The following is a 13,875-nucleotide window of genomic DNA, read 5'->3' as shown; positions in this document are numbered from 1 at the left end:
AGATCACTAGAAAGCCACAGGGAGGTGTGTTTGATTAGGTTTGGAGCAAAACTATGCAGGACACCAGCCCTCAGGGATCAAGTTTGCCCATGCCAGATCTAAATATTTCAAACACATGAAGAGAAATTTTAAATTGATTTAATCTAAAATTATTATATCAATATATTATAAAATAATGTATGTGTACAGACATACATATAGACACACACACACACGTAATGTGTAATAAAAAAATACACAATTTTGCTCCATATGCAGTGTAAAGCTGCGGTCACACTAGAGTTCGAGCATGGAAAATTCTGTCGTATGGCGCTGTGTTAAGGGGCAGGATTAAACAAGATGATTGGACATTAAAAAAGCAAGCGGTTGGCCCATATTTTACATTTCTGTCCAGAGAGGTCATGTTTTGATCCTCGATTGGTCGCACACAGTCAAGTGATGCGGTTTCGTTGGTCAGAGTTCACCAAGCTTGAACTTTTCAATGAAGCGAACTGCGGAACTTGTTGCATGAGCTTGCATTTCTGGTCTGACGCATTCGCGTGCGTATAATTGACGTCTATAGGGAGAAAAGTGCAGTGTGACCGCGGCTTAAATATGATGTAAGAAAAAAAGTGTACATGTGTAAATGTTTGCACTGGAATTTTTGTGACAATGTAGACTTTTTAATTTTAATGTAATTTTAAAAGCGAATGTTAAAAATCAATCAATAGACAATACTTACTGCACCTTTACAAATTTAGACTGGATACAAAATGTTTTTAAAAAGATAATTTTTTAAATTTCTTAATATTTATCATTTAAATACCAATATGGCAATCTGAAATGCTTGTATAATCTCCCTGTAGCACAGCAAACACTGTTCATCCAGAAAGAGGATCTGCACATCAGCACACGTTTACTGAGCTGAAACCACATGCATGATCTGTGTTATTGTCTAATGTCTTGTGATTGCATGTGATATGTCCAAAATTAATACAAAATTAACACAATGCCAATTGTGAGTAAAGTTGATTCAGTAATTGAACATGTAATACAACAATTAAGTCTGATAAACTATAAGCTTCTGTGACTATAACTGCTATATGATTAAACTCTCATAGGGATATGTGCTTACATTGATTGATGCACTATGTGTAGGCCAACACAGAATCTGCACATGAATCTGCGTCTATTTATTAATTGTGTACATTTACATTTATTCAGTTTTTAAATTAATTTCAGAAATATTATGGACTAATATGAAAATGTTCACATGATTTATTTGAAATGCAATTTGTAATAATATTTTCTGTCTTTTAGTTGATGTATTATATGAGAGACTTGCTTTGTTTACCAAATAATTGGATCTAATAGGATTTGCATTGTAAACATTAAATAAAGGCTAAAAAGGTGGTATTTTTATGTCATATTTTTAGTTTTTAGTTATGATACTCCCAAAATCAATCCACATAAATCTGCACATTTTTTAAAATAAAAATTTGCACAGAAATAGCAAAAAATGTCCGCAGACTCTGACTGGCCCTGCTTATGAGTCCATAAGTGTCAGATGGCTTATTTCATTTATCTACAGAGCCACTATGTACAGTAATTTATAATAAAATAAGTTTTTACTAAGATTTAGTTTGAATTTATTCATGTTGTTAACAATAATTTCTTGCATTTCTAGTCAAAGGGGAAAAAACATATTCAAAATGTAACAAATACACATGCCCAGTGTTTTAGACAATATTTCTTAATGACTATACACTGAAAAAAAAAGATTTCTGCAAAATTGTTGCAAACTAATTATATGGGTTGAATTTAAACAAACAAATTAAATTTAGTAATGTTCAACTTAATTTGTTTGTTTACATTCAGCCCAAATAAATTATTTACAACCACTTACCTTAAAGTAAATCCAAGGAATCATCTTTGAATCATTTAGTAGTTGAGTATTTTTTATAGTCACAAGATTGGAATTATGAGCTTCTCTCTGTGTTTTGAGTTATTTGAAACATTGAGATTCAAAGTGTTTGTGTTCCATTAAAGAATGTTCTAATTTAAAATGTTTAAAATATTTTATGTCAATAATACAAATATTTCAAGTAAAGCCTCTGAAAATATGTCAAATCTATTTTAAAAAAATCATTAAAAATAAAATGTAAAAAAAAAATAATTTCAAGGTGACTATTTATTAATCATATATATATATATATATATATATATATATATATATATATATATATATATATATATATATATATATATATATATATATATATATATATATATATATATATATATATATATGATATATTTTAAATTATTTAAAAACATTTTTAAAATACATGCATATATTGTTAGTAATAAATTTTGTGCATTTTAAATAATACATGTTTTAGAATGAATCTTTTAGAATTAATTACATTTATTATTAAATTATTTTTAAACATTTTTCTCACAATTGGCCAGTTAATTTTGGTTTGTGCTTCCATACTTGTGTTCTACTTGTTTAATATTCTCTATATGTCTAATTGATCTTCTGTATATGTCTAATTGATCTTCTGTATATGTCTAATTGTTCGCGTGTGTCTAATTGTTCTTATCATTTGTGTGTGTGTGTGTGTGTGTGTGTGTGTGTGTGTGTGTGTGTGTGTGTGCGTGTGCATCTTTGCATGTCTGTCTTTTATTACTTCACGCTTAATCCATTTATAATGTGTTGTTTTATCAGACGTGTGACCGTATAAAACAGTCAGCCAGCGGGACGAAGCGTCGCGTGTTCATAATCGAGACCATGGGGGGTTATTGTGGATATCTGGCAACCGTAGGTGGTCTTGCAGCAGGAGCTGATGCTGCGTACATCTACGAGGAGCCGTTTGACATCCGAGACCTGCAGGTCAGAAACACTTCACCTACTGCTTTTCTGAAGGAGTCCTGCTCAGTTTAGCTCTGGGTCTATATATAGTCAGCTTGTGTCCTAGATTAGATTTTTTTAGATATGCACCCTGCTTGTGCTTGATTTTGTTTAATGTCATTTAATACATAGAGATCTTGCATTCATATAAATGTAAAAAATGTCTTATGAAATCTTTAGTTTGATCTTAATTGTGAATTATAAAACTGCTGTATTGTGAAATATTGTTACAATTTCAAGTAAATATACTGCTCAAAAAATAAAGGGAACACTTGGAGTTACATTGTGTTGTTTAAGTCTCCCCCTTTTTTTTTGAGCAGAATGTAATATGTTGAATAGTGTTAGTGGAACCTCGTACCGGTGTTCTGTCAATTTGTCCTACCTTGTCAAATTGTCCTAGCTCCCATTCAAAAAGTAGGTAGCACATTTTGATGACGCAATATGCTACCCATCAGATTTTGCTACCAGTGTAAATTTTAATGAGTAGTGTGAAGCTGTAATATCGCCCTAACCTACCTAATCCTTAACCCCAACCTCAGAACATTCAAATACAGTGTTGGTAGCATAATCTGATGGGTAGGATAAAATGTCAGGACAACTGTTAATACACTATCTTACAATAACGTTCAACACTCATGTGCTTCGATCAGCATCACCAAACAATGACCCAGGCACCACTGCCAACATCAGTTACGGGAAAAGGGCGGGTGTAGGCCAGTTACGTTATTTGCTGCACGGCAACTCTGCATTCTATTAAATACCTAGGCAATGTATAAAGCAGCAATCGATTTTAGGCTTACATTTCCTAGGCGTTCTATAGAATGCTGGATTTCACACATTACAGGTAACATATACAGTTGAAGTCAGAATTATTAGCCCCCCTTTGAATTTTTTTCTTTTTTTTTTTAAATATTTCCCAAATGGCTTAACAGAGCAAGGACATTTTCACATTATGTCTGATTATATTTGTTCTTCTGGAGAAAGTCTTATTTGTTTTATTTCGGCTAGAATAAAAGCAGTTTTTAAACAGAAATTGGGGGAAAAAAATAAACAGGGGTAATAATTCAGGGGGGCTAATAATTCTGACTTCAACTGTATATGATATATATGAGACTTATATAAACAGATTTTATTTGAGCTAGTTGCCAAGGAAATGTCATTTGCTGTTTTCATTTATAGTGTAATTTTATGTACTAAAAGTACATTATTAATTATTGTCTTATTGTTTTATTATTAATAATAATAACTAATGAATAATTATATTATATTATATAAATTTATCTATAATTTATGTTCCCTTACTGTTTAAAAATGATTATTATTAATTGTAATATATAATCATTGCTTATTCTTTTTATTATCAATGATGAAAATATTTTTTAAATATGTATTCTTTAATCATTTTGTGCAAAATTATGCATTTTAATGTTCAGGATTCTTTGGTGATTACAAAGTTAAGGAAAATTAACCTTTTGCACGTGTTCTAAAAGATAAAAATGTAAAGATTTATTTTAAAAAGCATTTGTGACACTTTATAATGGTGATGCAGTACAGATTAGGGCTGAATGATATTGTAAAAATCTGACACTGCGATATTTAGTTTTTCTGCGATATATATTGCGATGTACTTTTGTCATACTTGGCAAGAATTTTTGGTCACTCACATTTTAGGTTCAGTTCTCGCTCTCAGCAAACCATATTGACTTTTGCTTCAGTAAACTAATTTGCTCCTTATTAATAGTTATTAAGGTAGTTCAGGTATTGGGTAGGATTAAGGATGTATACAGAACATGTGCTTTATAAGTACTAATAAGCAGCCAATATCTCAATAACATGCATGCCAATAAGCAACTAGTTAATAGTGAGAATTGGTCTCTAAAGTGTTACCTAATATATTATTTTGATTGACTGGGATGATTCTGTAGGGGAGTAAGTCATGCATAACATGTAATTAACAAACTGCAAGCATAGATAAATGCAACAAAGCAAAGATAAAAGTGAAATAAACAGTGCATGCTTCATGGTTTTGTATATGTAAATGTAAAAATGACACCGAAATCAACTCAACATTGCATATCTTTGCGATATGACTATTGTGGATGCACACCCTAATACAGATGTATCAATAAAATATACAGCAAAACATAAAGTCGATAATTCGATAATTAACAATATTGGTAATTTAACACTGGTAATCAGAAATGTTTCTTCAGCATTAAATAAGCATATATGGTTGATTTCTGACTTTGCATCACAGAAAAAATATTTTAAACTATAATATTATTTCACAATATTAATTTTGGATCAGCTCTAGTGAGATAATAAAAAAAAGTCTTACTTTGTTTAATTGAGCCTTTAGACAGTAGTTAAGCAGCGCTGCAGGATGAGCCGCAGTCATTGTTTATGGATGAGGGTCAGAGGTGAAGATCGCCCCCTTCTGTCACACTGGCATTACAGCGTCCCTCTCGTCCTCTGTCTGCTCCATCCTGCACACAAAGAGAGGAATATTTAGCAGAGCACACTATTTAAAGAAAGAGAGAGAGAGAGTGTGTGTGTGTGTGTTTTTATGAGTGCTCTATTTTTCAGTCCAACGTCGAGCATTTAACAGAGAAGATGAAGACCAGCATCCAGAGAGGACTAGTGCTCAGGTATGATTTCAGCACAATACACTCCAGATTGTGTTTGTGACAACATGTGTAGTGAGATGTGTATGTGTGTTAGAGCATGAATACACTCAGTAACGTGTGTGTGTCTGTGTGTGTTTTCCAGGAATGAGAACAGCAATGAGAACTACACCACTGACTTCATCTATCAGCTGTACTCTGAAGAGGGTAAAGGAGTGTTTGACTGCAGGAAGAATGTCCTGGGACACATGCAGCAGGTACACACACACACACACACACACATACACACACACACTAGAGCCAGTGATGTAACAATCTTCATCTTTCATGGCCCATTTCGATTCAGATTTTGGATTATTTTGTCATTTTTTCGTTGTTGTTGCATTTTTTTATAAAGATAATACCGTCTAAGACAATACTATCTGAACTTTTCTGAAGACAGTCAGTTCCCCTTACATATACTTTCATAAAATATTCCACCCCAATTTTTTTATCTAGTATCTCTAGCATCTATGTTTGCTCAGAATGTTTTTTTTTTTTTTTACTTTTACAAAAACAGCAGGATAAATATACTGGAGAATAGAAACATATGTTCAATCTTTAAGTGTTTTATATAATTATAAGGGAAAGATTTTCCATTCTCTTGCAATTCCCTGTGGATAAAGCCTGTTATTCTCTGGGCGGATCTATGCTGAGTGATCAACTACAACCTATGATAATGCTGCAAATAAAGCAGTGGAGAACTTTATCTGAAGCCTTTGATGAGTTCTAAATAGCTAGATAATGTTAAATATCTCACACAGCTGAAATATTTAAACCTTATGTGTAAAAGGATTAAATCAACTTCCCCATACAACCAAACACAGTTATTTGGCTGTGTTCTCCAGCAGGGTTTGACAAAGAAATACTCACAAGTTGTTTTTAGCAGTTGGTCTAAGGTCTGCATGAGAAGATCTCTTTATTGCAATGATGGGATAAATTACTTTTGACTTTATTTGGTAGAATTCAGTCGATTAAAATGAATATTTTTTCTACACTGCAAAACCCAATAAGTTAAGGTAACTGAAACCATTTAAGGAAACCGATTGCAACAAACCGTTTAAGTTCAAAAACTAATCCTGATGAGTACTGTGAACTTAATCCATTTGAGTAAATGAAGCAATTTGAGCACAGTAAAACCCAATAAATGAAGAGAACTCAAACCAACCGAGTACTGTAAAACTCAATAAGTTAAGGCAACTCAAATCATTTGAGAAAACTGATTGCTACAAACCATTTGAGTTCAAAAACTAATCTGTACTGTGAACTTACTCCATTTAAGTTGAAGTAATGAGGTATTTAATTAAGTCATTACCTTCAACACTGAGTTCAAATGAGTAGAATTAACTTTCAGTAAATATTGAGTTAACTACACTCATTTCATTTGATTAGGTTAACTGTTGGGCTTTACAGTGTAGAGTTTTGATTTTGCTTTTGTTTTAACTCAAGTCCTTTTTCAAGCTTTTGGATGGGGCTATTTCCTCTTATACACTACCTTAGTGGTCCTCAACCACCGGGCTGCAGGCCCAAAAAAAACAACTGAAGGAGATCGCAGATGACAGCGGCCTTTTAGAGGCCGTTCGCATATCGCGTCTTTACTAGAGTTCGTGTAAATTCGTTGTTTCCAATGAAGGTGTGCGCACGAGCGGAGTGAGCGGAGTAAATTGTTAATGCAGGACTCCCAGAGTTTATCAAGATTCTTTGGATTTATCTTCAATGTCTTCTCCATCTTACCCCAGACATGCTCAATAATAATTGGCTGGCCAATCCTGGAGCACCTTAACCTACTTTGCTTTCAGGAACTTTGATGTGGAGACTGAAGTATGAGAAGGAGCGCTATCCTGCTGAAGAATTTGCCATCTCTTGTGGTTTGTAATGTAAAGGGCAGCACAAATCTCTTGATGCCTCAGGCTGTTGATGTTGTCAACCACTCTGCAGATCTCTCGCACACCCCCATACTGAATGTAACCCCAAACCATGATTTTTCCTTCACCAAACTTCCAGTAGGTGTTCTGCAGTATTTGTGATGATTAGGATGCAGCTCAACAGATGCTTCATCATTAAAATCGACCGTTTGCCACTTTTCCAAATGATCAACTTGAAGTTAAGTTATTTTTTGTTGCTACAACTGGGATCAATGACAAGACTTTTGTCAGGTAGTGTGTACGGTAGGGCAAACCTCCTGGAAGGTGGTCTTGGTCTGCCAAACTTTCTGATTTATTACTGGGCCGCTAATATTAGTAAAATTCATACTTGGTATAATTTTTTTCCTAATACAGAGAACACAATTCTTTAACACTGTAAATAACTCATTACAGAAAGTTCATGACAAGAAAGAAGATATTTTGAAGAAAGCTGAAAACCTGAAACCATTGACTTTAATCTGTCCTGTTGTGGTTTTTTTTAGGGTGGCGCTCCTTCACCGTTTGACAGGAACTTTGGCACGAAGATCGCAGCTAAAGCCATGCAGTGGATTTCCAAGAAGCTTAAAGAGTTTTACAGAGACGGTAATGAGACAGCAGCAGAATGTGTTCTTACACATAAAAAAAATAATAATAAACTGGTGGTAACACTTTACTTGAAGAGGGTGTTCATAAGACTGTCATGACAAATTAACTTATACCACTGGAGTTGAGGTCAAGAAAAAAATGAACAATACTATTATAAAAATTCACCATCATGTGGTCAGCAGAAGTTCTGATAGTTAAGTGCTAGAGTGCATCAAACTGGACCTACTTATGCACGGACTGCGTTCCAATTCCCATCGGATTGTCAGGAGTCTAAATCAACTGAATGGCTACAATCATCATTACACCGTTACTATATAATGACCTCATGACAATCATGTGTACGATAGATTTAGTAGTCTTAGTAATGTCGTCATAACGAAGACATTACAAACAAGTCATGTTTGCATTTAAAATGACAAAGCTGAGCGAATGACTCTTAATGACAGTTGACGTAAGCATGGTTAATATCTCCTTCATGATGATAAATGTCTTATGAACACCCCCTTTAAGTAAAGTGTATCCCATTTATTTCATTATCCCATTACTTATCGATGCATTATTAAAGGTTAATTTTGAAGTATTGCTTATTCATTTGAACTAATGAAGGCTTGATTATTATATTTAATACAGCATATTGTTATAAAAGTGTTTAGTTGTGATTTTCATGACAGAGTTGAGTCATTTTCTTTTGCTCTTTGTGTTTTGCTTTCCTCTGTTGGCTCAGATGAAGGTAAATATGGATTTTAAATTAGTATTATTTATTATAATTATAACATATATAATAATAATATTATTATTTACTATATTTTTTTGTCAGTTCACTTTAAAGTGCAGTATTATTATGCTGTTTGTATGCATTTTATGTTTGTGTGTGCTGTGTTTTCAGGCCGTGTGTTTGCCAACACTGAAGACTCTGCGTGTTTGCTGGGGATGCGCCGCAGGGCTCTGCTCTTCCAGCCTGTTGTTCAGCTCAAAGACGAGACTGATTTTGTGTAAGATGACAATCATGCAGCCCTAACATCATATGAAGTGCATTTAAATACTAAGAAAAACTATTTAAAAATATATACTCACTATAGAGAGAGGTTTAAGATTAGGGCTAATTTAGCATTGTTTATTGTTATGACTATGGTAAGAGCATACAACAATAAGACAATACAAATGTTTAATTTCCCACCAGAATTTGGTCTTACTGAACAGTTTTTAATATATATATATATATATATATCAAAAGAGCACACATATTTTATATATGTTGTTTATATATTATAATGTATACATTATATTGTGTATATTAAGTATTTATATAAATATAATATAAAGTATAAGGTCGTTTCTAGAACTGCAGGTACATTTGGCTAGAAAACCCTATTTAAAAAAAGAAGAAAAAAAAAATCTTTAATGAAATGGTTATATATGTGTGTGTGTGTGTGTGTGTGTTTTCAAAGAACAAAATATGTATATATATGCACATACATACACACACACACACATATAGAAAAAGAAAAAGAATACTATAATATATAATAATAATAATAATTACTTCATCTGTATAATGTCATATATATTTGTAATGCAACACCTGTTGTTATTCGCAGTCACAGGATCCCGAAGGAGCAGTGGTGGCTCCGTCTGCGGCCCCTCATGAAGATTCTGGCCAAATACAAAACCAGCTACGACGTGTCGGATTCAGGCCAGCTGGAGCACATCGTCCGGCTCCGAGCTAAAGACAGCTCCGCCATTTAACACCTCCATTAATTCACTCAAGATCGGAGAGGACTCGACCTGTAGGAATCTGAACACATAATCTTATACGGTACATGTGAAGCAGTTGATGTTAGACATTCAGCCACGAAATCTATCTATGTGTTGTGATTGACAATCCATCGATTAGCTAATCATCCCTTTTAAATGAGGCCGAGTGTTATCTTTTGTGAATATGCAAGATTTCCCTATTTATTTTTATTCTAATAGAGCTTATTTTCATTGAGATCTCTGAATGATTTTTGTGCTTCTCTCTGGCTTATAGTAGCACAATTACACTTCTTTTTACTGTCTTATTTGCATTTTTACAGTCACTAGAACACATTTCTCAATACTTATGTGGGTCACTTCATAAAGCGTTTTGCATAGCGGTTTTACTTCATAGGGATGTGCAATATTTAAAGTCTATGATGAAATGAAAGCTAAAACTAGGATACAGACCTTTTCCAGAGTCAAATTTAAGCACTTTCGAAGTGGTAAACGACATATAAACGCACTTCCTCATCAGATGCTATTTGTTATAGTGTTATAAAGACAATATATTAGCCATAAGCACTGATGTGTCATCTTATATTTATTTTAATCTTTATTAACGTATATCAGGCTATTATATTTAATATGTTGAATATATAAAACATTACATTACTTAATTAAATTATTAATTAAATTGAAACAGTGTTTTTCATTCTAATTTTTGTTCAAAATGGCATCTATCAAAACAACAATTAAATTAAGAAAGCAACAGAGTTTTAAAGCATTTTCAAGCACTTTATCCAAAATCTGAGCACTTTTTAAACCTTGAAAAAATTTATTAAAGTTCAAGCATTTTCAAGGATTTCCAGCGTAGCCCTCGCCATGGCTGACGCCGACACTGCACCTCACAAAAACTGTAGCTACAAAAAAAATAAAAAAATAAAATGTAGCTACACGTCGCAACGACACATAGCGCAAGCTCTTCGATTGGTCGGCTCGGTAGCTGTGATGAGTGTGGGCAGTGCTGATAGCCGCAAGCTTGATGGAGCAAGTGTTTACAAGTGTCCCGTGAAGGAGCTCCAGATGGTAGTATTGTGTTTACCTTATGATTAAAGTTGTTGCACATCCATCAGTTCCCACCTCAGAATGAGCGAGTTTTAGCCACTTGTACATTAAGGTAGCGTTCAGAAAAAACGAAACACCTGCAAAGAAATTCGACAGAGGAATATAAAAACCTACTGCCAGCTAGTGTTTCAGAAGTGTTACTGCAGTGCAACACAAACAGAACACAGAAGCAAAGATGCATGACTACGCACAAGGCTAACGCTAATCACTCAACACAGAAAGGATAAACCAGCCTTAAGATCAGATGCGGTTTACAATTATCGCACAAGTGTTGTTTTTTTTCCAAATTCTGTTAAAGTTTAATATAAAAAAATATGTTCATGTTTTGATTACTTTTTTGTTTGTTTCTCCAAGGAAAATCGTAAAAGTATTTCACAGAAATCCGCTGATGCTTCCTTCTGAATAAATCTGTGTTTGATCAAATCATTTGATTCAGTGATTCTAAATGAATCAGCCATCTTGATTAAATTATTTAAAGGGCACCTATGATGAAAATTTACTTTTGTACTTTTGTAGTTATAGTATATCCACAGTCATATTAGAGTGATATAAACACAACAAGTCTCTCTTTTTTTATTTCCTGATGTTAAAATAGGACCTAAATCCCAGTGATTTTGAGGCCCGCCGCAACGTGACGTATGAGAGTGGTTTACCCCACCCACGGAATTGATATGCATCTTGTTTCTATGATATCATGTGTACATACGTCCACAGAATGTTTTTGCAAATAACTGGGATTAAAACATTTGTTTACTCTCTGTGATCAGCTGCAGCTCAATTATTAGTTTTAGAAGTTCGAAACGTTTTTAAAACAGCATGTTTGTAATAAAGACAGTAAAATCGCCAATTCTTAACCACTATAATCACCACGGCCGCATGATGTCAGTAAACGTGCACTTATGCGTGTGTGTGTGTGTACTGCAAACAGTATTTGTGTGAGACTCATCATTTTAGAAAGGCTTGAATAAACTCCACCACAAATACATCAATTAGACTTACTTGGTATTTTTGACTAATGAGCTGTATTTCAGCTTCATCCGAGTCTGTCTCTGACTGCTGTTTATCTGATATAATGCAGGATAAGCGACATGCACGAGGCAACAGTGGGCAGGAGAAGCAGCTCATTTGCATTTAAAGACACAGGCTACAAAAACAGCTACACTGTACTCAGACACCCAAACGGGCAAATTCTAGAGTCTATAGTATATGATCTGATGGGTATTTAGAGCTGGAGACACCAAAGGCTTATCTTACAAGTAAAAGGCGTAAAACAGGTGCCCTTTAAATGAATAATTCAATAAAACGCTCATTAAGACATGCACTTACTGCCACCTGCTGGTGATTTATGTATCTATGACAGGCCTGAATGATTCAACCGTCAACTCTTTAAAAAAGAAGTGAAGGATGTATTGAGAAATTGGTCCTAGCGATTGTTAAAACTCAAGCTAAAGTAGCGTCTGAATAGAGTATTCAAGCTGCTATTCTGTGTTGTATGTTAATGCAGGCACTTTGTACCAAAGCAGACGTGTTAATATGTGTGTGTTTGTCACAATGTGCATGTGTGTATACGCTAATAATGCTGCATAAACTCCCTTTAGAATGTAATCAGTGTGGCTTGTCATTTCACTGTAGTAAAATAGCAACACAAAGCTCATTAATAGTAATAAATAATTGGATGAGTTGTGATTTAAAAAAAAAGGCATTTAATATTTCAGTCTATGATCACATTTATTATAATCGTACACATCTCATAAATAACCTTATGCTAGTTTATAAATCAAAAAAAGAGCCATGAGTTTATAAAAGATGGAGTCCACCATGAACAGTGTAAACAAAAGCTGCTTTACTGAAATAAACAAGTGAATTCAGCTCTATTTTCAATACTTCTGTTCATCATGAGGACTCCTGTATGGAACCAGAGTGATTTGTGCGTGATCTGGGAACATGTGCGTGGTTTTTATAATCCTAATAATGAGAAAAGAGGGGAAAATGTCTATTTGACCACCCATGAAGGGTCTTTTCTGATGCTTTCATTTTCTGGGCCTAAAATCGCCACTCCACAAGTCTGCTGACCGATACCTAAATACCTGTATCAAGAAGAAGAAAAAACCCAAGTCAAGTCAATATCATTTATTATAATTAGGCATTTATTTTAGAAGTGTATTACTTTGTTAAATTAAAACATTGATTTTAATTAATGAAAGAGTTCATCCAAAACTGACCATTTACTCACTCTAAATCTAGTTCAAAATCTTTGAGTTTCATTATTCTGTTGAACACTTGAGAAGATCATTTAAAGAAAGAAAGAAAGAAACTATTGACTTAGTAGGAAAAAAGTATGCAAGTCAATTTTAGGCAGGGCTGCTCGATTATGGGAAAAATCAGAATCACGATTATTTTGGTCATATTTGTAATCATAATTATTCAAATTGATTATCAGTTGAGGTCGCCGTCCTATGAATGTATTTATATATTTCCCAAAGTATGTTTAACAGAGAGATTTTTCACAGTATTTCCTATAATATTTTTTCTTCTGGAGAAAGGCTTATTTGTTTTATTTCAGCTAGAATAAAAGCAGTTTTTAATATTTTGAAACCTATTTTAGGGTCAATATTATTAGCCCCCTTAAGCTATATATTTTTTGATTGTCTGCAGAAGAAACTACTATTATACAATCACTTTCCTAATTACCCTAATTAAGCCCTTGAATGTCACTTTAAGCTGAAAACTAATGTCTTGAAAAATATCTAGTAAAATATTATTTACTGTCATCATAGCAAAGATAAAAGAAATCAGTTATTAGAAATGAGTTATTACATCTGTTATGCATAAAAATGGGTTGAGAAAAATATTCTCTCTGTTAAACAGAAATTGGGGGAAAAGGGTCGCTAGTGCGGCTTCTAATATGGTTTCTCTTTCACATGTTGTTTGATACCCAACTTGTTTA

The 13,875-nt window shown here is 33.6% G+C and overlaps 2 protein-coding genes across 4 annotated transcripts in view; one reads left to right on the top strand and one right to left on the bottom strand.

Annotated features, from left to right (window-relative positions):
- The window catches only part of pfkpb (phosphofructokinase, platelet b), a 52,653-nt gene extending 40,120 nt beyond the window's left edge, over positions 1 to 12,533 (top strand). For all 3 annotated transcript variants that reach the window (XM_056481360.1, XM_056481341.1, XM_056481350.1), the window contains 6 exons: positions 2,711 to 2,875; positions 5,480 to 5,541; positions 5,663 to 5,774; positions 7,964 to 8,063; positions 8,953 to 9,058; positions 9,665 to 12,533. In XM_056481360.1, coding sequence (XP_056337335.1) covers positions 2,711 to 2,875; positions 5,480 to 5,541; positions 5,663 to 5,774; positions 7,964 to 8,063; positions 8,953 to 9,058; positions 9,665 to 9,812 — 693 coding nt within the window. In that variant the 3' untranslated portion in view covers positions 9,813 to 12,533. The remainder of the gene's footprint in view (positions 1 to 2,710; positions 2,876 to 5,479; positions 5,542 to 5,662; positions 5,775 to 7,963; positions 8,064 to 8,952; positions 9,059 to 9,664) is intronic.
- An 81-nt stretch (positions 12,534 to 12,614) lies between these two features.
- The window catches only part of pitrm1 (pitrilysin metallopeptidase 1), a 40,739-nt gene continuing 39,478 nt past the window's right edge, over positions 12,615 to 13,875 (bottom strand). The window contains exon 27 of the mRNA XM_056481330.1: positions 12,615 to 13,015. Within this exon, the coding sequence (XP_056337305.1) occupies positions 12,922 to 13,015 (94 nt within the window). The 3' untranslated portion in view covers positions 12,615 to 12,921. The remainder of the gene's footprint in view (positions 13,016 to 13,875) is intronic.

This window comes from Danio aesculapii, chromosome 2 (genome assembly GCF_903798145.1).
Source record: "Danio aesculapii chromosome 2, fDanAes4.1, whole genome shotgun sequence".
Lineage (NCBI taxonomy): Eukaryota > Metazoa > Chordata > Actinopteri > Cypriniformes > Danionidae > Danio > Danio aesculapii.
Note: the sequence above shows the minus strand (reverse complement) of the source record. Positions and strands in the feature narration are given on the sequence as shown.